The following is a 27,300-nucleotide window of genomic DNA, read 5'->3' on the forward strand; positions in this document are numbered from 1 at the left end:
AAGATACATGAAAAAAAATGTTCATCATCATTAGCCATCAGGGAAATTAAAATCAAAAGCACCTTGAGATACCACCTTATACCAGTCAGAATGGCTAAAATCAACAACACGGGAAATGACAGATGTTGGCGAGGATGCAGAGAAAGGGGAACCCTCTTACACTGTCGGTGGGAATGCAAGCTGGTGCAGCCACTCTGGAAAACAGTATGGAGGGTCCTCAAAGTTAAAAATAGAACTGTCTGGGATGCCTGAGTGGCTCAGTTGGTTAAGCGGCTGCCTTCGCCTCAGGTCATGACCCCAGGGTCCTGGGATGGAGTCCTGAATCGGGCTCTTTGCTACACGGGGAGTCTGCTTCTCCCTCTACCTGCCACTGCCCCCCTGCTTGTGCTTGCTGTCTCTCTCTCCCTTTCTCTCTGACAAATAGAATCTTTAAAAGATATAAAATAAAAACAGAACTGTCCTTAAAAAAAAAAAAAATAGAACTACCCTATAATCCAGTAATCACACTACTGGGCACTCACCCAAAAAATACAAAAACACTTAATTCAAAGGGATACATGCATCCCTATGTTTGTAACAGCACTGTCTACAATAGCCAAGATACAGAAGCAGCTCAAGTGTCTATCAATTGAATAAAGAAGATGTGGTCTATATATATAATAGAATATTACTCAGCCACAAAAAAGAATGAAGTCTTGCCATTTGCAACAAAATGGATGGATCTGAGAGTATTACGCTAAGTGAAGTCAGTCAGAGAAAGACAAACACCATATGCTCTCACTCATATGTGGCATTTAAGAAACAAATGAGCAAAGGGGGAAAAAAGAGAGACAAACCAGGAAACAGACCCTTTACTATAAAGAACATCGCTTCTCGGCCTTTGGGCTAAGATCAAGTGTACTACAGAGAACAAACTGATGGTACCGGGGGGAGGTGCGTGGGGAGATGGGGGAAACAGGTGATGGGGATTAAGGAGCGCACTTGTGATGAGCACCAGGTCATGTATGGAAGTGGTCAATCAGTATATTGTACACCTGAATCTGATATTACACTGTAGGTTAACTAACTGGAATTAAAATAAAAACTTTAAAAACACCACGGGACCAGAGAAGTGTGCACGTGAACAACAAGGCAATTACCCCGTTTAACTTCAAGCCATGTGGGGAAGAGAGGCGATCGAGTGTGCAACCTGGTTTTGAAGAAGTAGTATTTACGAAGTCGCTGTTGTAAAGAAGAAGGACACCACAACGAGGATGTGGCTGGATGTGGCTGCAGCATGGGTGGTGGGGAAATCAGGTACAGGATGCGGTAGAGAGCTCAGTCTTTACCCATTCCGGCAGCAAGTAAATAATAACTATGGTGGAAATCGAGAAACAGCAGGATTTACTTAATACAATACTCAGAAAGATGGAGGCAATTCTGGACAAAAAAAGAGTCAGAATGGTTTTCTTTAAGGATTAGAACCAGAGAAACAAAGGAGCTGGATTTTTTTTAAGCAAGTCTTTCAGTACTATTTCATTTTCTCAGCACTCATGTAACTTTGGAACACAAACAAGCAGAAAGCACAGGGACCCCACCTGGATCACCATGGCGCCCGCCCTGGATCCTGGCAAAGTGAAGAGCAAGCAGCCAGGTGAGATATCCCGTAAAAGACAAGTGGGAACGCTGACCTTCAAGCTCTCAGCATCGCAACGGGCTGTGTTGCAGCATGGTACCCACCTCCTGCCCACAGCTGGGGAGCGCATTCCCAGGACGCCCCACCTGGACCGCTTTGGCTCAGAACTCAGCAAGAATGGGGGCACAAGTGAGACCCGGGCGACGGCGCCCAGAAGGTCACGACAGCAACACAGTGACACACACACACGCCGCTGGCGCCCAGCGGGCTTGCTGACCGCCGGCCCTGCGGACCCACAAGGCCCAACGGAGCGCCGGCTGAGCCCCCAGTTTACAGGAGCTCCCCAGACTGCCGGGTTCCCAGTCCCTCCACACGAGCTCTTGGTCACCACCCATGGTCCCCAAATACACATGCTTCTCGGATTTTCCAGTTTCAAACTGCCCGGCTGGAACCCGCCGGCTGAGGTGGACCGCTCCGCTCCCGCTCGCCCCAGGCAGACCCTCACGCCAGCAAGGGAGTCTTCCTGTGGGCTTCACGGTCACTGCTGGTCCCGTGCAACCCTGACCCACAGGATTTCGCTCTCACGGGGGCCTTCACTCCCCTTTATCAGTTTTCTAAATTCTGAGGTTTTAGAATGAAATACATTTTGGGCACCTGGGTGGCTCAGTTGGTTAAGCGACTGCCTTCGGCTCAGGTCATGATCCTGGAGTCCCGGAATCGAGTCCCGCATCGGGCTCCCTGCTCGGCAGGGAGTCTGCTTCTCCCTCTCCCGCTCCCCCCTCTTGTGCTCTCTCTCTCTCAAATAAATAAATAAAATCTTAAAAAAATAAAAAAAAAGAATGAAATACATTTTAATCTCCTGCGACTAAAAACTGTCAGAAACAGAAACTTAGTCTAATGCTTTTATTGCTTTAACATAAATATACTAGTTGCCAGGTAATCTGATTTCCAGAATTTAGACTTACAATTATAACATAGGTAAAAACGTGAAATATACAAAACTGAAGTTACTTTTACCAAAATTAAATATTTTCCCTCAGAGAAAAAAAAAAAATAGAAAGTGCCACATGGTTTTGAGAAACACGCAGCTCTCCTTTGTGGTAAACTGAGGTTTGGGGATCTTGGTTCCCCCTACATCCCAGGATTAAATCACTGTAACAAAAAGAACATACTAGCACATACTGGAACCTTACATGTTCAGCTATTTATATTTACCTTAACAGATTTAAAGCAAAACACAGCTCTTTTTCCAAACAAAGTCTTCTTTCATCAGTTTGTCCCAGAATCTTTAACACAGTGATTCTCTGTTTCTAGAAAAGACTAGACTTTCCAATCCTTCCCACCTGAACAGAAACACCACTCTCCAGCCACCACCCACACAGGAAGAGGAAGAGGGATGGAGAAGACCTTTCGGATGCAGCGGGCAAAGACTGTAACGTTCAGATACAGAGAGAAGTCAGTCTGCAGATGGAGCCTTTAATCCACCTGTCTGTGTGGCGGGTCTCAGTTTCCCCGGGAGGAATTGGGTTACAACCTGCCGGCACACCTAAGTGCTGAGAACAATCAGTTTGTGGAGCTGGTAGAGAAAGGTGTTCTTTCCTCGGCTGCTCTCCCGGTCAGCCTGCTCCATGACCAGCTTTGGATCAACCTGACGGGGCAGACAAAAGGACCAGTCAGACCTTTCTAGAAAATGGTCCCTTCCGGACATCAACTAAAGTAAGTAAACTGAGTAAATACAACGAGACACATAGACACAGACGTGTAAGACGGGAGAAAGTAGTCTTTCAGTTTCCAGACGTTCTTCCAGAATGCTCCCCTTCTCTTCCGGCACTCACTACTGTGCGTCTGGCAACTCACCTTTAATAATCCAGTGACCTTCACCTGAAGCTCTCACACACACCCCTTCCTGCGTACACATGAACTGCCGCTTCGTTACAGGCTTTTAAATATGTGTACATTTTCTAAAACACATCAACCTCAAAATAAAGTTCTGCTTTCAAACTAAGTCCCGCTATTGGCTTGAACACCCCGACAGAGTCTGCAGGAGAGGTGGCTGGTGCCCCTCCTGTCACCTGGGCTAAGCTCTGCGCACACAGGGAGCTGGCTCCAGGGTTGGGTCCTGAGGGCTCTGAGGAGGGACACCCGTGTCAAGGGGCACACAAGACAAGGAAAGTTTCCTTTGGACTCAGGATGGGAAAACACCTCCAGGAGCATCTTCTCACTTCAACTGCAGCTGGTTTATTTACAAAGATGCCCTTGGCTCTAGAATTAAAGCTAGAAGCCCCTCCCTTAGTTCCTTCCCCTCAAGTAAAATTTTATTCAGTTTTTATAACTTTGCATGTAAACGTAAATGTCCAGGTGCCCCAGATGGGCCCTGCCCTCCTTCACAACTGCTATAGACAGACCTGCGCCCCAAATCTATACGCTGAAGTTCAAATCCCCACTATGATGGGGTCTGGAGAAGGGACCTTCGGGAGGTGAGTGGGGTTACATGAGGTTACAAGGGGGAGGCCCCCACGACGGGCTTAGAGCCCTTCTCAGAAGATACAGGAGAGAGAGATCACCTCTCTCCACCACATGAGGATGCGTGTCTCCAAGCTTGGAAGGGGGCTCTCACCAGAACCCAGCCCAGCTGTACTGGAACTAGAAGAAGACAAATGGGGGCGCCCGGGTGGCTCAGTCTTTGAGCATCTGCCTTTGGCTCAGGTCATAATCCCAGGGTCCTGGGATCGAGCCCCACATCGGGCTCCCTGCTCGGCGGGAGGCCTGCTTCTCCCTCTCCCACTCCCCCTGCTTGTGTTCCCTCTCTCGCTGTCTGTCAAATAAATACTTTAAAAAAAAAAAAAAAGAAGAAAACTGTCTGCCGGTTAAGCCATCTCGGCTGCGGCGCACTGTGAGCCCGAGCAGACTGGGCCAGCACCGACATGCGGGGACAGCTCATCCAGACGTTCCCACTGCTTCATCCAAAGTGACAGGACCATCGCCCTGGGCCTCACAGAGAGCGCGGCATCCAGAGACAGCCTGTCTGGTCCGTGACGCCACCCCATAAACAGAACAGCCGTCCACACTACCTGTCCCTTTCTACTCTCTCGGGACCCTCCACAACCCTTGCTCGGCACCTGCCAAGCCCGTCATTCCTGGCAGCAGGCTGTCCCCACGGCACTATGTCTCACTCACCTGATTCCATTCGTATGGCTTTTCATGCCACCTAGGGACAACTCTCTGCCTTGGTTTCAACTGACAGAACAAACTAAAATTAAAAAAAAAAAAAAAAAGAATTAAATCATCTTAATTATATGTCAGTAACTGAAAACACTATGATTAAAAAAAGATTTATTTACTTTTGTGAGAGAGAGAGAGAGAGAGAGAGAGAGCGAGCGAGCACAGGAGCAGGGGGAGGGGCAGAGGGAGGAGCAGGGGGAGGGGCAGAGGGAGAAGCAGGCTCCCCGCGGAGCAGGGAGCCCGATGCGGGGCTCGATCCCAGGACCCTGGGATCATGACCTGAGCCGAAGGCAGACGCTTAAGAATTGAGCCACCCAGGCGCCCTAAAAAAAAAAATACTTAAATCTAGAATTATAGCTGCAGCAAGTTTTTAAAAGGTCAAGATTTATGTAGTTATGACCAGAGAACATTTTAATCCACTGTCCACTCAAAAACAGAAGAACGGAGCACAGGAGATACAGGAGACCAACCCCGTTCGCCCCGCGCCTTCACAGCGAGCGGCGCTGCCCGTCCCACACACGGCTGCCTCACTGAATGAAACACGCCATGTTACGTCATCTACTCTTAGACACCTGTGTCAAGTTGGAAATGCCATCAGCTTAAAATGGCACGGACAGATAGAGACTTCTAACATGACAGAATAAAGAAGTCTGGAAATCTTCTTGCCCCCCCAAACAACTATAAAATTTGACAAAATTGTCCGAAAACCCACAAACCCCCAAACATTTGAAATTCACCAAAAGCAAGGAAGTTGAGAACCATTTCTTCACAAAAAACCGCTGGGTTCAGGTAAAAACAGTGGCGTGTGGGGTGGATTTCCTGCCTGGGGCTAGCTACTCCTACCCACCAGCTCAGTCTAAGACCCCAGAGCCACCAGAGCCAGACTGGCCGTGAAGACCAGCATCGTCACTGCCAGACTGAGCTTACCTGATTAGGCGTAGAGGGTGAAAAACCCTCCCGTCTGGCAGCACGGTCAGTAAAAACAGTAAACCTGCTAGGACATAAATGGCGAAAGCCCACAACTCTGCTGGCCTTTAGTCACGGTCCTGCTCGGGGCCAGAGCAGACCAGAGACAACCTAGAAGCCCAGGAGAGAGGTCTTGGGAATGAGAGTACCAGAGGGCCAGACGGGCCCTCCATACATCCCCTGGGCAACCAGAAGGCTGCACACACACGCAGACAAGACCCGCAACGGCCCTGAGCCGGCCACACAGCCTTGGATGACTGGGAAGCAGCACAGATGCAAAGGAAAGCCCTGGGAAAAAAATAAAAGCCAGGAAGAGTTCAAAATTGTCTGAACTCTGGCTGCATTCCCCAAGCCACACATACATCTCCTAGCAGAGGGCAGAAGCTTAAAGGCTCAAGTACCTAAGTACAACATCTCACTAACCACTGGCTGAGCACCAAGCAATGCACGCACAAGGACAACTCCTAGTAAGCCAGGCTGAAGATAAAAAGGAGAATTGAAACAAAAACAGAACCCAGGCATTAGTGGCCTCACTAGATGGTGGGAAACCTACTCTGCAGAACCCTGCAGAATCCTATACGGGGATCAGTATCTTACACTACTCTACTACATCATCTAAGAAACGGGCAGGAGACATGAGCAGCCATTTCTCCAAAGACGACATCCAAATGGCCAACAGACATGTGAAGAAATGCTTCTTCACATCACTCAGCATCAGGGAAACACGAATCAAAGCTACAATGAGATACCACCTCACACCAGTCAGAATGGCTAAAATTAAGTCACGAAACAACAGATGTTGGTGAGGATGTGGATAAATGGGAACCCTCTCTTACACTGTTGGTGGGAATGCAAGCTGGTACCGCCACTCTGGAAAACAGTGTGGAGGTTCCTCAAAAAGTTAAAAATAGAGCTACCCTACTACTCAGAAATTGCACTATTTCTCCAAAGGATACACACATAGTGATTCAAAGGGGCACCGGCCCCCAATGTTTATAGCAGCACTGTCTACAATAGCCAAACTATGGAAAGAACGCTGATGTCCACTGACAGATGAATAAAGAAGAATATATATATACACACACACACACACACACAATAGATATACCATGAATATTACTCAGCCATCAAAAAGAATGAAGTCTCGCCATTTGCAAAGACATGGATGGAACTAGAGGGTATTATGCTGAGCAAAATAAGTCAATCAGAGAAAGACAAATACCATATGATTTCACTTATATATGGAATTTAAGAAACAAAACAGATGAACATAGGGGAAGGGAGGGAAAATTAAAACAAGATGAAATCAGACAGGGAGGGTGCGCCTGGGTGGCTCAGTTGGTTAAGCGACTGCCTTCGGCTCAGGTCATGATCCCAGAGTCCCTGGATCGAGCCCCACGGGGGGCTCCCTGCTCAGCGGGGCATCTGCTTCTCCCTCTGACCCTCCCCCTTCTCATGCTCTATCTCATTCTCTCAAATAAATAAATAAAATCTTAAAAAAAAAAAAAGAAATCAGACAGGGAGGCAAACCATAAGAGACACTGAACTCTAAGAAACAAACTGAGGGTTGCTGGAGGGGAGTGGGGTGGATTAGGGTAACTGGGTGATGGACATTAGGGGGGGGCACTTCATGGAATGAGCACTGTGTTATAGGAGACTGATGAATGACTAAATTCTACCCCTGAAACTAAAAAAATATTTAAAAATTTAAAAAATAAAATGACCGATTTTCAGCAAAAAGTTATGAGACATTTTGCAAGAAATAGGGATGTAGGACCCACACTCAGGGGAAAAAAAGCAGCCAAAAGAAGCTGAGCGGGCCCAAAAGTGGGTTTAGCACATGAGACTTCAAAGCTGCCATCGTGAGTATATAAAAAGAATTAAAGCAAACCACATTTAAAGAAATACAGGAAAATACGATGACAATGACTCAAAGATAATTGCAGTAAGAATTAAAAACTATACAAAATAAAATCCCCACGAGAAATTCTAGAGTTGAAAAGAACAATGACTGAAATGGAAAATCCCTTACAGCTCTCCAACACCGGCAGACCAGAGACAGCAGAATAAAGCAGCAGTAAACGGAAAGCTGGATCAACAGAAATTAGTCTGGGGGCGTGCCTGGGCATCCAACTCTTGACCCTGGCTCAGACCGTGATCTCAGGGTCATGGGATGGAGCCCCACGGCAGGCTCCCTGCTGAGCAGGGGGTCTGCTTGAGGATTCTCTCTCCCTTTGCCCCTCCCCCTGCTCACATGCACATGCACACATGCTCTCCTCTCGAAAACAAATGAATAACTCTTAAAAAAAAAAAAAAAAAAAACAGTCTGAAGAACAGAGAGATAAAAATTGAAGAAAAATGCCCAGGGCCTCAGAGGCCCAGCAAAACACCACCAAGTACATAGACAGGGATGAGGTGGGAGCCCCAGAGGAGGAAGGAGGGCAAGCGTGGGAGGAAAACAATATTCAAAGAAATTCAAAGATGCAAGTAGGCTGTAAGTAAAAGGACAGAAAAAGGTACGCATACAAACAGAAATCAGAGAGCTGGAATAGCTACATTAATATCAGACAAAACAGACTTGAAGACAACAACTCTTTCAAGAAATTTCATAATGACAAAGGACCGGCACATCCTGAAGATGCAATAATTATAAACATATATATACACATATCTAACAACAGAGCCCCAAAGACATAAAAGAAAAGCTGACGGTCTTGAAAAAAGAAATTAATTCAGTCATTATAGAGAGTTCGATACTCTATTTTGAATATTCACAGAACTAGCAAGAAAATCAGCAAGGACAGAGACTTGATGGATGCCACCGCCCAGCAATGTGATCTAACCAACAACTCCAACAGAGCCTCCACCCCACAAGATCAGGCACACAATCAAATTTTCAAGTGAGCATGGAACACTTTCCAAGAAAGACCATCTCTATGCTAAGCCACAAAACAAGTCTCAATAAATTTTAAAATACTCAAATCAAATTATGTATAGTGCCTACAAAGAAATAAATTATATATCAACAATATAAGGAGAGTTGAAAAATACCCCAAATATTTGAAAATTAATATACTTTTAAATAACCCATTTGCTCAAAGAATACATCACAAGGAAAATGAAAGAATATTTTGAAAAGAGTGAAAATAAAAATAGAACATATGAGAAAGTACGGGATATGCAGCTAAAACAGTGATAAGAAGGGATGTAGAGTTTTAAATGCTTGTGACAGAAAAGGTCTCAAAACAATAATCAAAGCTTCTAGGTTGTTAAACAAGAAAAAGAGCAAATTAAACCCAAAGTAATCAGAAGTAGAGGAATAATAATTATGAGAGGGGACATCAACAGAACAGAAAAAGGATAAACACAAGGAGAAAAAAACAATCCGTGAAATCGGAAGTCAGTTCTTTGAAAAGACTGACAAAATTGGTAACCTTTAGCTGACTTAATCAAGAAAAGAGAGAAGACACACATTATCAAAATCAGAAACAAAAGAAGGGACATAAGTAAGGATTGGGGCGCCTGGGTGGCACAGATGGTTGGGTATTGGGACTCTTGGTTTCAGCTCAAGTCATGAACTTGGGGTCATGGGATCAAGCCCTAAGTTGGGCTCCACACTCAGTGGTGAGTCTGCTTGAGATTCTCCCTCTCCCTCTGCCCCACTCCCCGCACGTGCACACGCGCACTCTCTAAATAAATCTTCAAAAAAAGAAAAGGATTGGGCACCTGGGAGGCTCTGTTGGTTAAGCGTCTGCCTTCAGCTCAGGTCACGATCCTGGAGTCCCTGGATCGAGTCCCACAAGGGGCTCCCTGCTCAGCAGGGAGTCTGCTTCTCCCTCTGACCCTCCCCACTCTTGTGCTCTCTCTCATTCTCTCTCTCTCTCAAATAAATAAAATCTTTAAAAAAAAAAAAAAAGAAGAGAAAAGGATTATAAAAGATTCTGAACAACTTTATGCCAATAAGCCAGTCAATTTAAATGAACAAATTCCTAAAAGACCCAAATTACCAAAACTGACTTAATAGAAGCCATCTGAATAGACCTAAAGCACAAGAAATTGAATTAGTAACTTAAAATTTCCCCACAAGGAAAAGTCCAAGCTGAGATGGCTTCACTGGAAAATTCTGTCAAATGTTTAAGGAGGAAATAATAACAATTTTACACAAACTCTCAGAAACAGAGTAGCAAGGAATACTTCCCAACGCATTCTTAGAATCCAGTTTTACCCTGATACCAAACCAAAGATATCAACTATAGAAAAGATATCATTATAGAAAACTATAAGCCAACCACCCTCTTGAACAGATGGAAAAATCCTTTAACAAAAATATGTTGCAAACCATCTACAAATCTATAAAAAAGATTATACACCATGTGGAATTCAAAACAGAAATGCCAAGCTAGTTTTTAACACCCAAAAAGCAAGTAATACAATATACTATATAAATTGAATGAAAGGAAAAAAAACGAACATGATTACCTCAAGGACAACAGAAAAAATATCTGGCAAAATGCAACATGCCTTCCTGATAAAAGCTCTCAGTACACTACGAAAAGACAGGAACTTCAACCTGACATAGAACCTCTATGAAAAACCTACAGCTAACATCGTAATAGCCAATGACTGAAAACGGACCAAGACAAAGATGTTTGCCTTTGCACTTCCATTCCCATTGCACTGAGGGCTCTAACGAGTATAACAAAACAAGAAAAAGAAATTAGGAGCACACAGGTCAGAAAGGAAGGAAAAAAACTCTTTACTCACAGATATGATCCTGTATGTGAGATTGAAATCCTAATGAATCTCTAAAAACTACTAGTACTAATAAACAAATTTAACAAGGTCACAGGATAAAGATCAATACATAAAAATCAATTCCTCACTTCTAGCAATGAACAATCCAAAAATAAAATAATGTCATTCACAATAGCACCCAAAACACTAAAGTACTTAGAAATAATTTAATGAAAGTACAAGACCTGCACACTGAAAACTATAAAAACATGTGAAGAAGAAACAGATAACTACTAAACACTCTAACTTCATGAAGCATACAACTCAATACTGTTAAGGTGGTAATTCTCCCCCAAATTGATCTGCAGATCTAATAAAATCCCTACCACAATTTCAGCAGGCTTGGTGTAGAAACTGACAAGCTGAACCCCACTAGGCTGGCTCAGTCGTGGGGCGCAGGACTCTTATCTTGGGGTTGTTGAGATTGAGCCCCATGTGGGGGTACAGAGATTACTTGAAAATAAAATTTTAAAAATAAATAAAATGTAAATAAAAAGGAAAAGGATCAAGAATAGTAAGTGTAATTCTGAAAAAACAAGAACAAAACAGGAAGACTAACATTACCTAATTTCAGGACTTCCTACAAAGCTATAGCAATCAAGACAGCACAGTATTGGTGTAAGACAGACAACAAACAGAGCAAAACAGAAAGCCCAGAAATAAACCTTTATAACATTTGTGGCCAAATGATTTTTGACAGGTGCCAAAGCATTTCAGTGGGGGAAAGTAGAGCTTTTCAGCAAATGAAGTTGTAATGAATGGATATTCATCTGTAACAAAATGAACTGGACTCTCACATCTCACACCATATACAAGTGAAATCTCGAAACAGACCAAAAACCTAAATACACCAAGTAAATATGAGAGTCAGAGGAAAAAAAATACAAAACTTCCGTGACCCTGGGCTTAGCAAAGATTTTTCAGATATAACACCAAAAGCATAATCCACTTTTAATAAAAAAAGATAAAGCAGACATCACCAAAATTAAACATTGTGTTCTTCAGAAGACACCATTAAGAAAATGAAGCCAAAACACTGGGAAAATATCTGCAAATGGCATATCCGCTAAGAAACTTTCAACCAGAATGTATGTATAAAGTGTTTCTACAACTCAATAATTAAGACAACTCAATTTAAAAATGGGTGAAAGATTTAAACAGATATTTCACCAAAAAATATATAATTGGTTAGTAAGGATATAAAAAGATGCTCTCTATCATCAGTCATCAAGGAAACGCAAACTAAAACCACAGTGAGACACCACGGCACCTTCACTAGACTGTCAACCATGAAGAAGTATGTTGACGACAGCAAGTCCAGGCGGGCGTGGGGACGGGAACCGTCACAGACTGCTGTCGGGACTGTAACAGGGCACACACCATGGACAATGGCTTGGCTGTTCCTCAAGAAATTAACCTGAGGGGCACCTGGGGGCCTGGGGGACTCAGTTATTAGGCGTCTGCCTTCGGCTCAGGTCATGACCCCAGGGTCCTGGGGTCGAGCCCCGCATCGGGTCCCTGCTCCGCGGGGAGCCTGCTTCTCCCTCTGCCGCTCCTCCCCCTGCTCCTGCTTGCATGTGTTCTCTCTCTCTAATAAATCTTTAAAAAAACAGCTTTACTGAGGTATAATTTATATACTATAAAATTAATCAGTTTTAAGTATGCGATTCAATCATTTTAGTAAATTTATGGAGTTGTGCGACCATCACCACAATTCAGTTTTAAAGTATCTGAGTGAACTCTGGAGGATGACCGAAATGTTGTAAAACCAAATCGTGGTCAGGGTCAGCACAACTCTACAAATGTACTACAGTCCGAATTCTTACACAAAACCCCACCTGCCTACCTGGTCAGGACATGGTCACCCTTGTTGGCAGTGGCTGTAAGGAGCTGAAAAGGAGCCTCGGGCACTGGTCCCTGCTTGCCGAGGCAGCATTCTGCGCTGCCAGGACTCAACTGTGTTGGGCATGGAGCATCTGACCTGCTGTTGACATTCCACACCCTCCCGTGTACGTTTTGGGTGGATTTCTTTTAGTTTTATAAGCACTTTTAATGTTTTCTTGCATTGTTTCTGATCTGGGTGCCAGTCCCTTGGGCAAATGAGCACCTTACATGTGTCAAACTTCACTGCAAAGTTCACAGAAAAATATTTTTATATAAAAATGTGAAGAGAAAAAAACTAAAATTATCCTTTCTCACAATTGCTAAGGCAGCTCTGGATATTTAATACCTTTTAAAAAGTATACCACTTACCCTAGAAGTTTCTGACGAGCATTATCCTGTAACTGTGCAATTCTTTCTGGCCCAAGAAACTTCGATCCATTTGGTCCATCACACACTAGCTTGTTAATAGCAGCCCTGAGAATATTAATCTGTAAATAAATGGCAACATAAATATTCATATGGTTCTACTATAACTGAATTTCATTCTATATTTAAATAATTCATTAGCATTCAGAATTGTTCGCATTCTTTTTTTTTAAGATCTTATTTATTTATTGAGAAAGAGCACGCATGAACACACATGTGTATGAGAGTGAGCAGGGGGAGGTGCAGGAGAGGGAGACAGAGAATCTCAGGCAGACTCTGCCCTGAGCTCAGAGCCCATCACGGAGCTTGATCCCAGGATCCCGAGATCATGACCTGAGCCAAAATCAAGAGTCAGATGCTCAACTGACTGAGTCACCCACACCCCCCAGAGTTCATATTCTTACGACTATCATCAATATGGTTTCTGGAGCAAATTATTAAAACAACACAAATAACATCAATAACCACTACCCTAATTTAAGAAACAGTAACGAAAGAAAAAATTAAAAATCAGCAAGAAAGGTTCAGAGTTTTCAGTCTAATCGCACTTGTTAAACTCATGGGATCATACAACTCAAAACCTACCTAGATCACACATATTCCTCTCACTTTGCAATGTTTATATTGAAGCCCAAGGGGTATCTCAACCCCCAGAGATATGACAAGCCAGGTTTTGTTATCAGTCTTTGTCACAGTTTTGTATAAAACTTTCCATTTTGACTACTTTGAGATCTACAAGTGGAGCTGCGAAGACAGACCAGACGATTGCCCCCAGCCCAGCCAGCAAGCGCTCACATTCCCGGTATGTGAGTCTCACTGAGAAGCCCAGGCTCCATCTGGACTGACCGGCCTCCCACCATGTCCCTTCTCTGTTCCAGGATCCGACCCAGGGCACCACCCCGCACCTGCATCATGACTCCCCGGTGTCCTCCAATCTAGAGCAGTTTCTTAGCCTTTTGTTTTTCAAGACCTGGACAATTCTCTAAGGAGTTCTGGGCAGGTCTTTCGTGGGATGTCCCAGCTTGGGTTTGTGTGACATTTTCCCATGGTTAGACTGAGGTGATGGGTTTTGGGGAGAAGCACCCAGGCGTGAGGTACCTTCTCATCTCATCACACCAGGGCATGGGTGCCATCACCATGACAGATCACTGTGGACCTTGAGGACTGAGCTGAGGTGGCGTCTGCCGGGCGTCTGCCCAGACTGCAAAGTCTCTCCTCTCCCTTCCCTTCCTCTTTTGCTTGGAAGCACATCGCTGAGTCCAGTCCCCCTTCAAAGTGGCGTCTGGGGGCAGATTAAGCTCTACTTCCCGGAGAAAGTGTCCACAGGCCTATGGGAATTCTTCTGTATGCAAGATCTCTCTCTCTTCTCCCTCATTTGTTTATTAAATCATTTATTTATATCCTTATGGACACACAGATAATCACCTGACACTCTGAGTTATGGTCCAATACTACATCAAACTGTCCCAGCTGTGGCCAGCAGGAGCGCTTTCAGCTGGCCCTCATGTCCCTCTGACGTGCCCCTACCCTTTGGGGAGCACCACCTCCTGGCACTGTAAGAGGCTCCAAGGCTCCTCCTCTGTTCTCCCTGCTCCAACCCTAGGGAAAACCGTTTTTCCAAGGAGCCCCGGTTCCTTTTACTGGAGAATCCTATCAGAAACCAGAGTCTGGGCATCACGTTTGTTCATGGCCTTGGGGATGTCACAGCTTCCAGGTCCTCATGGGGCTAGGTGACAGATGTGTGTATGTGAAGCCACCATGCCCATACGTTAACATGCATCTGTGCATGTGTAAGTTAAACACGAACTCACGCTGATGAGGGTCTGGCTCCGCCTGTGTCCCGAGGTCCATTCCAGCCCTCCTGTCCTGTCTGTAACTGCTCTGTCCAGTGAGCTGCAGCCTGGCTCCCACATGCAGGCACTTGCCCACTCAACCCCATACGGCGAAGCAGCTGGACTATGGAGGGGACGGAGTTTATGAACAGCTGCTTTCTGGTGGCAGCCTTACAGTTTCCAAAGCTCCTTTTTCTCCTCAGTGCAATTACCCAACGTCTGTGTGTGTGTCTCCATCGTATACCTTAGCACCCCCGCTTCACGAGGAGCGGTCTATGGGTTGACAGGCACATGGGGTCGTGTATCCAGCACCCGAGGACCCACAGAGCAGCCCCTCTCCTCTGCAATAACCACCAATCTGCTCACTGTCCTACGGCCTAGCCTTCCCCAGAATATGTCATGTGAATGGGATCATACTGTACGTAGCCTCTGAGTCCTGGTTTCCCCCCGTGGAAACACGCACCTAAGACTTACTCGTGTCATTGCTCCTGCTTTTGTACTGCTGAAGAATGCCCCACTGCATGGCCATCGCATGGTTTCTTTAAGCATTCCCCTACTGAAAGACATGTTGTTGCTTCCAGTCTCCAGCAACTGTGAATTACGAATGAAGCAATCAACATTCACCTATAGATTTTATGTGGATGTAACTGTTCAGATCTCTTGGATAATACTCAGAGGTGGGATTCTTGGGTAGATGTGTTCAACTTTTACGAATCCTGTCTTCCAAAACAGGAGTTCCACTCTGCATTCCCACCAGCACCGAGCAGAGTTCCTGGTGCTCGACATGTTCGCGGACATCCTTACCGTCAGGTTCTGGATTGTAGCCACTGGAAGAATGTCATCGTGGTCCTAATTTGCATTTCCTAATGAACAGGAGGTTGAACATCTGTTCGTGTTTATTGCTGTCCATAGTTTCATTCAGTTACTTTTTTTTTTAATTACCAGGTCTTAAGACTTCCTTACATATTATGGATAAAAGTCCTTTATCACATAAATGATTCGCCAAGTATTTTCTCCTGCGAACAGCCTGTCCTTTAATCCTCTTAGCAGGGTTTTTGGCAGAGCAAAGTTTTTAATTTTGACAAAGTCCAGCTTCTCAATTTTTTCTTTAACAGACTGTGCTTTTGGTGCTGCTTCTACAAACTCACCGCTAAACCCAAGGTCATACATATTTTCTCCTGTATTTACTTCTTGAAGTTTTATCATTTTACATTTTACAATTAATTAAGCCTATGATCTAATGAGTATCTTTAAGCCCAAAGCACCTATCAGTAAAAGAGCAGTTAAGTCAATAAAACGAAACGCTGACTAGTGGTAACAGCAGTACCCTCCGGAAGAAGGGTAAGCGTGGCACGGCTTACCTCAGCAGCCTTCTTTTCCCCACCCCCTTCGATGCAGTGATGCCCACCCTCACCTACTTTGTGCAACTTCTGAGAAGAAAGAGGGGTCAGGTACTCTACAGTGCTGCTCAAACTATCTGTGGTGAAGAACCAGCTTTACTCCTCACTTGCAAAATGCAATAAAACTGAGTTACCACAACAATGAAATATAAGAATAAAAGCATACAAAATACAAGCCCAAATTTTTCATTATTAGATTCAAAAGCCATAAAATTAATTTGTCAACCTGCTTCCAAAGTTTCTAAGTGCTTAATCCTAGCTGCAGCAGAGTTGTCTGCTCCACGGGCCCCCCACTCCCGTAAGCAGGATGAAGCCGGGCAGGACCGCTGAGCAGCAAGGATGCGCGGCTAGTCTGGACTTGGCAGGAGAGCTGGACAGAGATTCACAGCAGTCCTACTGGCCTGGCGTTTATTCCCACTGCCCAGAAAAGCTTACTGCGGCCGGAAGACCCCACAGGAGAAATTCAGAGAGCACCACCTCTGTCAGGAAGAGACTCCACGCAGAAAAGTAAAATAGGCAGGTGCAGGGAGAGTGAGCACCTCCGGGACCAGAGGCGCAGGTCTGTATTTGAAGGACCGTGTCAGACATCGTGCTCACTGCTAAACGGGTGTGCAAAGCAACCACGAGGGAGAGGCAGCCGCTCCAGCGGGATGGACGCGTCAGTCTTACCTCTATGATATCTTCCACGTTGAACTGAACGTCGAACGCGAGCTCGATGTCATGCTCTGGCAGTATCGGGGCCCCTGTAGTTGGATTCCACCCCAAACCACAGAGGACTCCAGTATAGCACTTTCCATCCTGATCGACCCTGAATGAAAAGTTTTTAGAAGAATGAATATTTCAAAATTATTAAACCACTGTTTTAATATCAAAGGAACTGGCCACTGCAATCCTCCTAAGTTCTGCCAACCCTAGTACGGCAACTAATTTCGTTTTTTTATTTTCTCTTCCAGTTTTTATACTGGAAGTAATAGAGCATACATAGTTATAAGGACAGTTAATATATCTATTAATCCATTATTTAGGTTTCTATTTCTCACTACAGCAAATAACATAAAGAATATTTTATTGCCTTCAGTTTTCTTCCCTACCTTTGAATTCTTCCCTTGCGTTAAATTCTTATTAGTGAGGTTTCTGCAGAAAAGGTTATACGCATATATTTATGACTTGTGAAAGAAGTCTAGCACTTAGTAAAAGCTTACAAGATGTTTGTCCCACCTTCCTATCCTCAAACAACTATACACACAATACAAAGCGTTATATCCTCGTTTCACCAAAACAGCCCGCTCCTCTCCAGCACTGTGTGTGTGCTGTCACTTCCATATTCAAAGTTTCCCTAAATCTGATGATCCTCTCCATCTCAGCTGCCACCTGCCTGGTCCAAGCCACCGCCACTTCTCACCTGGACTCATGTGACTACTTTCTGACCCATCTTCCCCACACCTACTCCTGCTTATTTGAATCTGGTTCCCACGCAGCAGAGAGTGTTGGTTTTCAAAACAAATCCAGTCATCCCACCCCTCGCTTAAGGGCTTCCTGTGGTATCCTGTGGCATTCTGAGCAAAACCTGAGCTACTCCGAGCCACAGAGCGTCCGGTCTCTGCTTCGCTCCCCCCCGTATCATCTCAAACCACATTCTCCCCCCACCAACCGCTGCCCAGGCTCCAGCTTCTCTGACTTCCCTACAGGCCGGTCAGGCTCCCCCAGAGGGGAACCCTTCCTCCCCCCGCCATGCCCCCAGAGCCCTCTGCCCCCAGGCTCCTTCTCCTGTCCCAGGTGTTAATTTCAAAGCCAGCACCACAGCCCAGAACAGGATCAACGAATAATTATAAAAAGAATGAACAGATATTAACACTTAATATCTTTTAAAATATTTTGCTAATTTTCTTTGACTTTTAACTCACACCTTTTCCCATAATCTAGATCAATAAAGTTGTGATGCAAATAATCTAGGCAAAAACAGAGCTTTCTTCTTAGCCCTAAAGATACACACACACGCACACACACACACACACACACACACTTCTTTTTCACTTTCATGAAAATGAAAGAGAATCCCACTTTAAGTGAACTCAAAGAAGAGAACCAGAATTGAGACTTATAAATTAGGTGCGGAGCATCTGCTTTACAAAACAGTCACCAAAGTGTCTCTTTAAATAGTTATGTTCCCCACATGATTTTTAATAGAACATAAATTTAATTTCAATGTACAGAAAATCTTTCCAGAAAAGAGTATGTAACAGCCCCGGGTCACCAACAGTAAGACTTAACGGCTTTTCATCATGGTTAATAAAATGCCACATCACCTCCAGCTCACTAACTGCTGCTGACACTTACATGGGTCCCTCATATGTGGTAACAAACGCATATCAACAAGGAGAGTCCCAAAAGATTCAACCCTGAACTGACCCATACCAAGGTAGTAATCCTCTGCTCATCGACTCTAAACCTTAAATCAATAAAGCTAACCAAAGCACTGGCTTTAATTTTTTTCTGGGGATTCTAAAAACTCATGTGGACCTAGTAAGTAATTAGGACCACGGAAATATTTTTACTTCCTCTATAATACATATTTTAAACTCTGACGGAGAACTGCCAAAATCATGGAACAAAAGCCTAGTGTGCTGCATGAAGATACAGCCAAGGACATGCCAGAGACATAATTCATTCTGAGACAACTTACGTAAAGGAACTCAAGTTTACATAAGCTGACAACTGCTATGCTTGGAAGAGCTAACATCTCCAGACAATTAGGTTTAAAATAAATACAACAGAAGAGCAACCTGTACCGTAAGCTAATAATCTAGACTAGAACTCCCCACGGGAGCCAAAGAAGGAAATGTATGTCCTCAAAAGTTAAATGTTAGTCAATCTGAAACTTCCACATAAAAAAGCTCTGTTAAATACTCTGCAGTGTGCATTGTATTAATCTACAAAGTTCAGCTGGCCCTTGAACATGGGTTTAAACTGCAGCTCTAGTCATACATGGATTCTTTCCAATGAATACACTGGAAAATTTCTGGAAACTTGTTGAAAAACAATTTTTCTCTAGCTCACTTGATTACAAGAATGTGGCATAACTATACATATAACATATAAAGTAAGGGTTCGTTGGCTCTAGGTTATCAGTAAGGCTTCCCCTCAACAGCAGGCTGTGTTGTTTAAGGGACAATTGTATTTGTTAAAAGTCTACTGATATTTCCAAATCCTGCTGCGGCTACTCCCTGGGAAGGAGTTCCTGGTGATGCTGCCCGAACAAGCGGAATAGGATGGACACACTCACAGCACCAACCATCTGTAGAGTGCTGCCTGGCCCCAGATGCTGTGCTGAGCTCTCTATATCTCAGGGAGCCCCCCATCAGCTCACGACAGCCCCGACAGCCCTTCCTCACAGACAGGGAAACCTCAGAGGTGGAGACCCTGCCCAGGTCTGGCAGCACGTGGCAAGCCAGAGAGCAAGGCCGGGTGCACCTGCTGCCACATCCTTCCCACCAGACCCAAAGTGCCCCCTCTTCCCACACATGCCCATCACCTCACATGTCCAACATTTAGAGGCACCTCTGCATTATTCTCAGGTTTTCTAAAGCTTTTTAAGAACAAGAGAGTTAGGGGCGCCTGGGTGGCTCAGTCGTTAAGCGTCTGCCTTCGAATCAGGTCATGGTCCCGGGGTCCTGGGATCGAGCCCCGCATCGGGCTCCCTGCTCCGGGGGAAGCCTGCTTCTCCCTCTCCCACTCCCCCTGCTTGTGTTCCCTCTCTCGCTGTGTCTCTCTCTCTGTCAAATAAATAAATGAAAGCTTAAAAAAAATAAAAAATAAAAACAAGAGCGTTAGATCACGGTTTTCTTAAAGAGCAGTACACGACTACACCGTAAACAATGTCACCGTACAGAAGGGGGCGTGTTGTACAGATGGCGGGGTCAGCAGTTCCCATCCTCCAGGCTATTCTCACAATGGAAAGCTGACACTTCCCAGTGACAAGTGGGCTCTGTGGTCCCGCACCCTGGGTCTGGGTGGGACGGGGGCACTTCTGAGGCTGGCCATAAAAGAGGACACAGCTCCCACCCAGCTCTCTCTCAGGACGCTGACCTTTGGCACCCAGCCACCATGCCTGAGGAAGCCCCAGTGAGCCCACGCAGAATCCCCCCCCCCCCCCACCGCCCCGGGAGGCCCTCGGGAGCCCGGGAGCCTCAGGAGCAGAAACAGGCCTCCAGCCCCAGGCCAGAATCAACCACCAGACATGTGAGCAGAGAAGCCAAGGCCTGATTTCCACCCCTCCGCCGTTGGGGCCTCCTGTGCCAAGGAGGAGAGGAGGCGTCCCTGCTGGGCGCCGTCTGAATTCCTCCCACAGCACCGAGAGGGCTGTTGTGCGTAACTGTCACGCAGCCAAAGAAACCGGCACAAACAGCAACAGCAAAGTTCCCTTTAACCCACTCCCATTAATTCTTAACAGTTTTGCCCAGTGGGGCTGGAGCGCTGCCCTGTGGAAGCCGCCAGAACAGCCAGGCCGACACCACCGGTGGTGCCCCGCCCCCGCCACCAGCCGCAAGACCTGAGCCCCAGCGGCGAGAGCCCAGGGGGAGGTAAGGGTGGCGCCACGGCAGCGCACCGAGCAGAAGCTGCGCTCCAACCTCTGCTGCTCTTCCTGCAGACGCCAGGCTCACTACTGTGGAGCATTTCACTCTCGCCGGGGACAACAGCACTGAGGCCACCAAAGTGGACACGAGCAAGGACGCTGAGGGAAGCACATCGGGGAAGGGGCAGCGGGAGCAGCAGGAGAGGCGAAGCCCGCCGGGGCCGGGGCTCCGAAGGGAGGCTGGAGGCAACAGTGACAGGAAACCTGCGCCCTTCTTGAGCCACCAAGGTCCGGTCCCCAGACTGGCGGAAAGCAAGGGGGAGGCGGTGAGAAGCGCAGAGGGGCCGGGAACGGTGGCCGGGTCAGTGGTCCCCAGGTGCCAGACGGGACCGTGGCCTCTCGTGGCTCTCTGCTTTGCTAGTGGAGATAACCAGCGCCCCCCCCCCCCCCACACACACACACCACTGCAGACTGTGCTGGAGGCAGCAAAATTTCCTTCTGGTCTTCAGTTTGCCATCAGTCTTGACAGGACAGTGACAGAGCTGCCCCAGAGGCTGTGGGCTCTGTGTTGGGACAGCTGCCTGCCAGCCACAGTTGGCCCGGAGGCCATGGCCGGGAAGGAAAGCCGCTCAGGCAGCCACTCTGCCCTGAAGGGCCGCTGGGGCCCAGGCCTCGGGTGAGAGGAGGGAGCTCGCCCACATCAAACCCCCTTTCCCTCCAAAGCCCCTCGAATAACGGCTCTTACCAACTCATCAAGTTAAAAATGCTCACTCAACTCATTAGAGGCAGACTTGCGATAACAAAGCACCAGGCCCCATCTTCCCCTCCTGGGGACCACCTAGCTGAGCCTCTGCGTCTGGCCACCCAGTGTCACCCACATGGTCACAGAAACTACCCCATGCTGGCTTGTTTAAACTAAACGCAACAAAATGAATACAGAGTATCAGCTACGTGCAAAGTGCTATGTACTGCTTATATATAACCTTCTCCTGGCAAGCTTATTTTGTTCTAAAAAGATAGTATTTTAAATACCAATTATTTCCACGTTTCTTAAGTGTCTCTGTAACATAACTCCTTGCACTTTAGAGATTTAAAAATAACACACCGGGACACCTGGGTGGCTCAGTTGGTTAAGCATCTGCCTTCAGCTCAGGTCGTGATCCCAGGGTCCTGGGATCGAGTCCCGCATCGGGCTCCCCGCTCTGCCTCTGCCTCTCTCTCTCTCTCATGAATAAATAAAATCTCTAAATAAATAAATAAATAAAAATAACACACCATGTCACACATACCCTCCAAAAGGTCATATTTAAAAGAAAAGTCCGAGCAGAACCTTAGTCTAATGAGAGAAGCAAGGGGAGTGTCAAGAACAGTCGGTGAGGAATTTGTGTTCACATATTCACTGAGTTGCTCCCTACTTCCACACGGCAGCATCCTTCCTTGTTAGATAATCCCATGTAATGCACTGTTTTTATAGGTTTGTCTCCCCCGTAAGGACTCAGAAGATAAATATCGTCAAGATATTTATCACATCATTATTGTAAAATGAGAGAGAAGCCCAATTCCAACATTTAAAGGCAAATTAAATCCTTTTGGGACAAGAGCGGGTCAGAAACAATTGCATATGTAAATAAAATAGGGCAGTGTTTTTATAAAAGCCATTTTATGTCCACTCAGTGGTATATGATGCAATTTTAATATTTTATTCTATTTATTTATTCACTAAATATCCTATTTTAATAGAATATTCCATTTTAATAAATTCTATTTTAATAGATATTTACAAAGATGTCATAATAATGTCAAAATTCTTCTATTTGTGGAAAAGATGCAGTATGATAAAAACCTAAAAACAAAAAATGTACATAATTATCCTGAGAATAAATTCACTAAATGTTTAAAAATGATATGGTTTTTTTTTCGCATTCAGCTTTTTTCAGATTTTTCTAAGTAGTATATATTTTCAGGGCAAAAAAAGTACATACACAATCGTTTTCTACGCTGAAAAGGACCACTATTTGAGACTGTGCTAGCAGACTCTGAGGAGGTACGTGGTGAGAGGGCTGAGCAAGCAGCAGGGTTGGGCCGCCAGCCACCAGCTGCCCCAGCCAGCCACGTGTCTCCTTGGGGGCGTAAGCCTTCCTCAAGACCCGACCTTGTTCCTCTGTAGCTGTCGCCTCTCTGCAGAAGCCCATCAGCGCTTCCCCAATGGTAAATGCTCTCTGCACACACCGAATGTCAAATAAAGACCACATGACGTGGCTGCCCCCACGGTAAGGATGCTGTCGAGGGCTCTGCTCCTGCTCACACAGCTCCCTCTGCTAAAGCCTTCAGGACAAATTCCTGTTTCATCTCGACACCAACAAGAGCTACAACTGGCAAAGCGGTCTGCCCTCTTACCCTCCAGTTACCGTCACCAGTGGGACTGACAAGGCGGCCTGCTGCCAACTGGGAGCAAGAAAATGGAGAGCCACCTTCACGGCCCCTTAACAACAGGCAGCCATCTGCACGTTATTCATCCTGAGCCTATTCCCAGCTCCTGATTTTCTTTCTCCAGCCCCGCTGGTCCTCAAACCCCCGCGTGATGCTGTCTATCTGTATGGGAACCAAGTCCAAGTGTAGGTATGTCAGTACCAGGAACGCCGCCTCAACCACACTCCAGCCCGGGGAAGCTCAACGAGAGCCACAGTGCCCTGGCCAGGTGCTCTGTGTCTCCTCTCCCAGAGGAGGAGGAGAGGCGCCCTCTTCTCCCCCCTGGGGTTCTCACTTCACAAGCCTGGAAAGAATGGACGAACCTTAACTCCATCACCGGTGCAAACAGCACGCTGAGGAGAGCCGGGAGGCCGGGAACGTGCGGCATCAGAGAGGTCTCTCTCAGCAGCATGGTGGACCCTGTTGGACAGTCAACAAAGGCGACGTCAGGCACAGACTTCACTCTGCAGAACGTCGCGCCCCCCCCCCCGGGCACACTCCTTATCCCCTCCTCCACGGAGTCCGTCCCCGTGGGCACGGCCCCATAGCCAAGTGCCCCCGGAGTCCGATCCCATGGCACCCTGCAGTATCCGCCTGGCCAGCATGCTGCAACCTGCGTCCTGTCGGGGACAACGTTTGTGTGGTTACTCTTCTCTTCCCTTCCATCAGGCTTTTAGGTTTGTCCCAGGGCCAAGAACCTGGATTTGTTCTACTTGGTAGACAAGCATGATGGAATGAATGAGGATCAAGAAATCAATACCACACCCTTGTACAAAAGGAAAGGTGATGTGCTCCATTTCTTAAACTTGTATCAGCCAACGCACTCAGAAAACAGCCTGAAAATAGAGCACAGGCACATAAATGTGCTTGCTAACTACAGGACAAATCATTCCTAGTAACGGAGGAGAGGGAGGGAGACACAGAGCAGATGATGAGGGAACACAGCCCGACTCACCCGTTGCATTGACCGAAAGGGAAGCTGCAACCAGCATCCTCTGGTGAAGGTCCTCGGGGGCATCGCTGATGATGACAGAGTTGATGCTTTCCTTCTCAATCCAAACACATCTGAAAGGGGCATCGTCAGGGGACAGAGGCTGATCCACCCGCTAGGCAATGTGCTATGCCCAACCCCCGAGCTAACACATGTCACAGACACAAATAGGCGAGTGCAGCGCTCAACAGGTGAAAGCTGTTTAACATCCAAGTGTCCTTCATGCCTCCTCCTCTTCATCCAGCACCACCACCCTCTCCACCCTCATCTCTCTCCCACTCCCGGGCCTTGAGCACCACACCACCCACACGCTGACAACGCCCCCTAGGCTCCCGGCCACCCGCCCCCCTCCTGCACTGCTCAGCAGAGGCCCCGCCGCCACCCAGGAAGGGCATCCTCCACTCTTCCCCTTCCCACGTCACTGAGTCTAATCACACGTCAGGCTGTTGATTCCACGCCCGAAGCTCTCATAAAAAGCAGTCTGTCTCTGCACCTCCTCCCATGGACTCAGCATGGTCCACAACGTACCCACCCAGAATTACAGCAGTGACCAGCCTCAGAAGTACGCTCCTACCCGAGGACCCTTCTACTCCCAAACCCAATGCATTCTTCACACTGGGCTCTGCAAGCCTTAAGGGGCCTACGGACCACCTACAAATCTTATGAAAATGCAGGCTCTGTGCAAAAGAGGCCTGAGCTCTGCATTTCTGACAGGCTTCAAGAGATGCCTATCCTAGAGGGTTTGCCTCTTAGCCGAAGAGAGTGTTTAAAATACACATAAGGCTTTCCAACTGTCTTCAGATGAAGTCTGGATCTTGCTTACAAAGCTCGTCCCCATCTGCCACAGCTCCGCAGCCCTTCTGCTTCCCACCCACTCTCCAACCTCACTATGCTCATTCCGAAGTGCAAAGTCAAACTGAGGCCAAAGCCCATGCTGAGTAACACCCTCCAGCTCGCCTTCACCTCCCCACTCACTGACTGGAAACCTCCATGGCCTTTCACAGCCTGAGTGTGTTCAGGGGCCCCTTGAGATGCTCTCATAATGTTCTACAGCCCCTCTCATAATTTTCAAGAGCCTCATCAACCCTTCTTCTGAGGACCCGTCTTCCCTTGCATACCACCCCCACCACACACACAATTTTAGGGATTACACTGAGTGTATTTTGTTCACTGTTGTTCCCCTCAAACCATACACTGTTCCCAGAACACAGCAGGCATTCACAGGTTTACTGAATTAAAATCAATTATAATAAGAACAGAAAAAATGAGGCCCTTGTTAGAAGATACTCAAGAATGTCTTACACAGAATGGCTTTCGTACAAGAGAAAGAGTATCTCAGATTTGGAGCTAGGAGAGGAATGAGAAGGAGCTGGAAAAGGGAAGGTTTCAACAGTTTAAAAGATTAGTTTCTGTTAAGCTCTGTAAATAGAGGAGCAGAGAAAAAAGAAATCCATGGGGAACCTAAGTTAAGCACACCTGAACTTGGATATTCTGGTCAAACTATGACACTTCAGTTCATAAGGGTTAAAAGGCCCATGAAGTATCACCTGTCGATAAAAAACATGCAAAATGTTACCAATAGGCAAGTTATCACTTAACATACATTTTAAAAATCCAAAAGTTAACTCACGTTTTGAAAAAGAAAATAGCTACGCCTTAGTTAAAACGTCTTCAAGATGCAGTGGGGGAAAAAAAAGGTCTTATGGTGCTTTTCTGGGATGCAGTGATTATTATTTTCAGTGGTTTCTCTAACATGCCTCAAAAGATACACTTAAGGAACAGTTTGGCCAAACAAAGGAAATACTGCCAAACACTTCGGTAGAAGCATTACCTTTTCAGTGTACCAGACTAGTCCGACTGAGTAGGGAGCACCGGGAGCACAGGGCCAGGGGCTGGGGTGGCGAGAGGGGAGCCCCGGAGCAGGGGGAGGGGGGTGTGCGGCCGCCTGCTCTGGGAGACAGGCAGATGCAGTGACTGCACTGCCCGCTGGGGCTGGGCCGCCTCCACGGCGGGCCTGGCTCTCCACAGTCCGCACACGGCTTCCTCCAACTGGGTAAACAAGCACAGACTGCCTCTGGGAAGGCTGGTTTAAACGAAAGAACTAGTCTAAGCATTTCTCTACACTGAACCCCAGGTTTTTCCCTTACTAAGGTAAGCGCCATTGTGAAAACAGTACCAGCATCTAAAACCAGGAAAGAAAAGCCCACCATGACTACTAGTTATGACCCAGCATATAAATATAAAATGACTTTAAGGTTTAAATTGTATTTTAAAGCAGCAACTATAAATTACCTTGCAGTTGGGGGCACCCAGTTTATTAGAAGAAAAGCTCTCTAACAAAACCCGGATCAGGTACTTTTCATCATCCTTCACAGGGGATGATGTAGACAAGTCTGCCACGTTTTCTACGGACTTGGAGAAGAGACCCTTGAGAGCTTCATGGCTTTGCTGAGCAGAATAAGCAAAGTTCATTTTGCTAAAAGGAAAAACTGTATTAAAAGTACTTTATCCCAAACTAATCAAAGTATTTCACAGGCATGACCTTATTCTTAGCTGATTGCTAGGTCACTAAGGTCAGGAGTAAATTTTATCAAGTAAGCACATTTTAAGATTCAAACAAAAGAAATAAGACAGGATTCATTTAAGGTTCAATTCACCAGGGCACCTGGGTGGCTCTTCATTTAAGGCTCAATTCACCAGGGCACCTGGGTGGCTCAGTCAGTGAAGCATCTGCCTTCAGCTTAGGTCATGATCCCAGGGGCCTGGGATCGAGTCCAGCATCGGGCTCCCTGCTCCTCAGGGAGTCTGCTTCTCCCTCTGCTTCTGCCCCTCCCCCCCTGCCTTGTGTGCTCTCTCGCGCTCAAATAAATTTAAAAAATCTTTTTTTTAAAAAAAGGCTCAATTCATCAGCCTTTACTACCTTTCAGTCATCAGAAAACTGAAGAGAGTGAAAAACAGCTCTTAAAAGAACTTTCTGTACTCAACACTTCTGCTCCACACCAGGAACACTCCCAGAATCCCGAAAGGGTTTCTCACACATGGAAATACCAAGTCCAGCCAGCTCTCTGGCTACTGTTCTGTTACCCGTTTCCCCTTTCCTTAATCCTAGCCCCACCCCATTGTCAGCA

General features: G+C 46.3%; 1 protein-coding gene across 1 annotated transcript in view; it reads right to left on the bottom strand.

The window, feature by feature from the left end:
• Nucleotides 1-2,551: 2,551 nt before the first annotated feature.
• TDRD9 (tudor domain containing 9) overlaps nt 2,552-27,300 on the bottom strand; it is an 89,931-nt gene continuing 65,182 nt past the window's right edge. Inside the window, exons 28-35 of the mRNA XM_034992976.1 lie at nt 26,465-26,620; nt 25,649-25,719; nt 24,137-24,246; nt 23,505-23,601; nt 16,809-16,947; nt 12,851-12,969; nt 4,793-4,865; nt 2,552-3,263 (exon numbers count right to left, since the gene is read on the bottom strand). Of these exons, the coding sequence (XP_034848867.1) occupies nt 3,162-3,263; nt 4,793-4,865; nt 12,851-12,969; nt 16,809-16,947; nt 23,505-23,601; nt 24,137-24,246; nt 25,649-25,719; nt 26,465-26,620 (867 nt within the window). The 3' untranslated portion in view covers nt 2,552-3,161. The remainder of the gene's footprint in view (nt 3,264-4,792; nt 4,866-12,850; nt 12,970-16,808; nt 16,948-23,504; nt 23,602-24,136; nt 24,247-25,648; nt 25,720-26,464; nt 26,621-27,300) is intronic.

Source organism: Mirounga leonina, unplaced genomic scaffold (assembly GCF_011800145.1).
Source record: "Mirounga leonina isolate KUSES-001 unplaced genomic scaffold, KU_Mleo_1.0 Mir_82, whole genome shotgun sequence".
NCBI lineage: Eukaryota > Metazoa > Chordata > Mammalia > Carnivora > Phocidae > Mirounga > Mirounga leonina.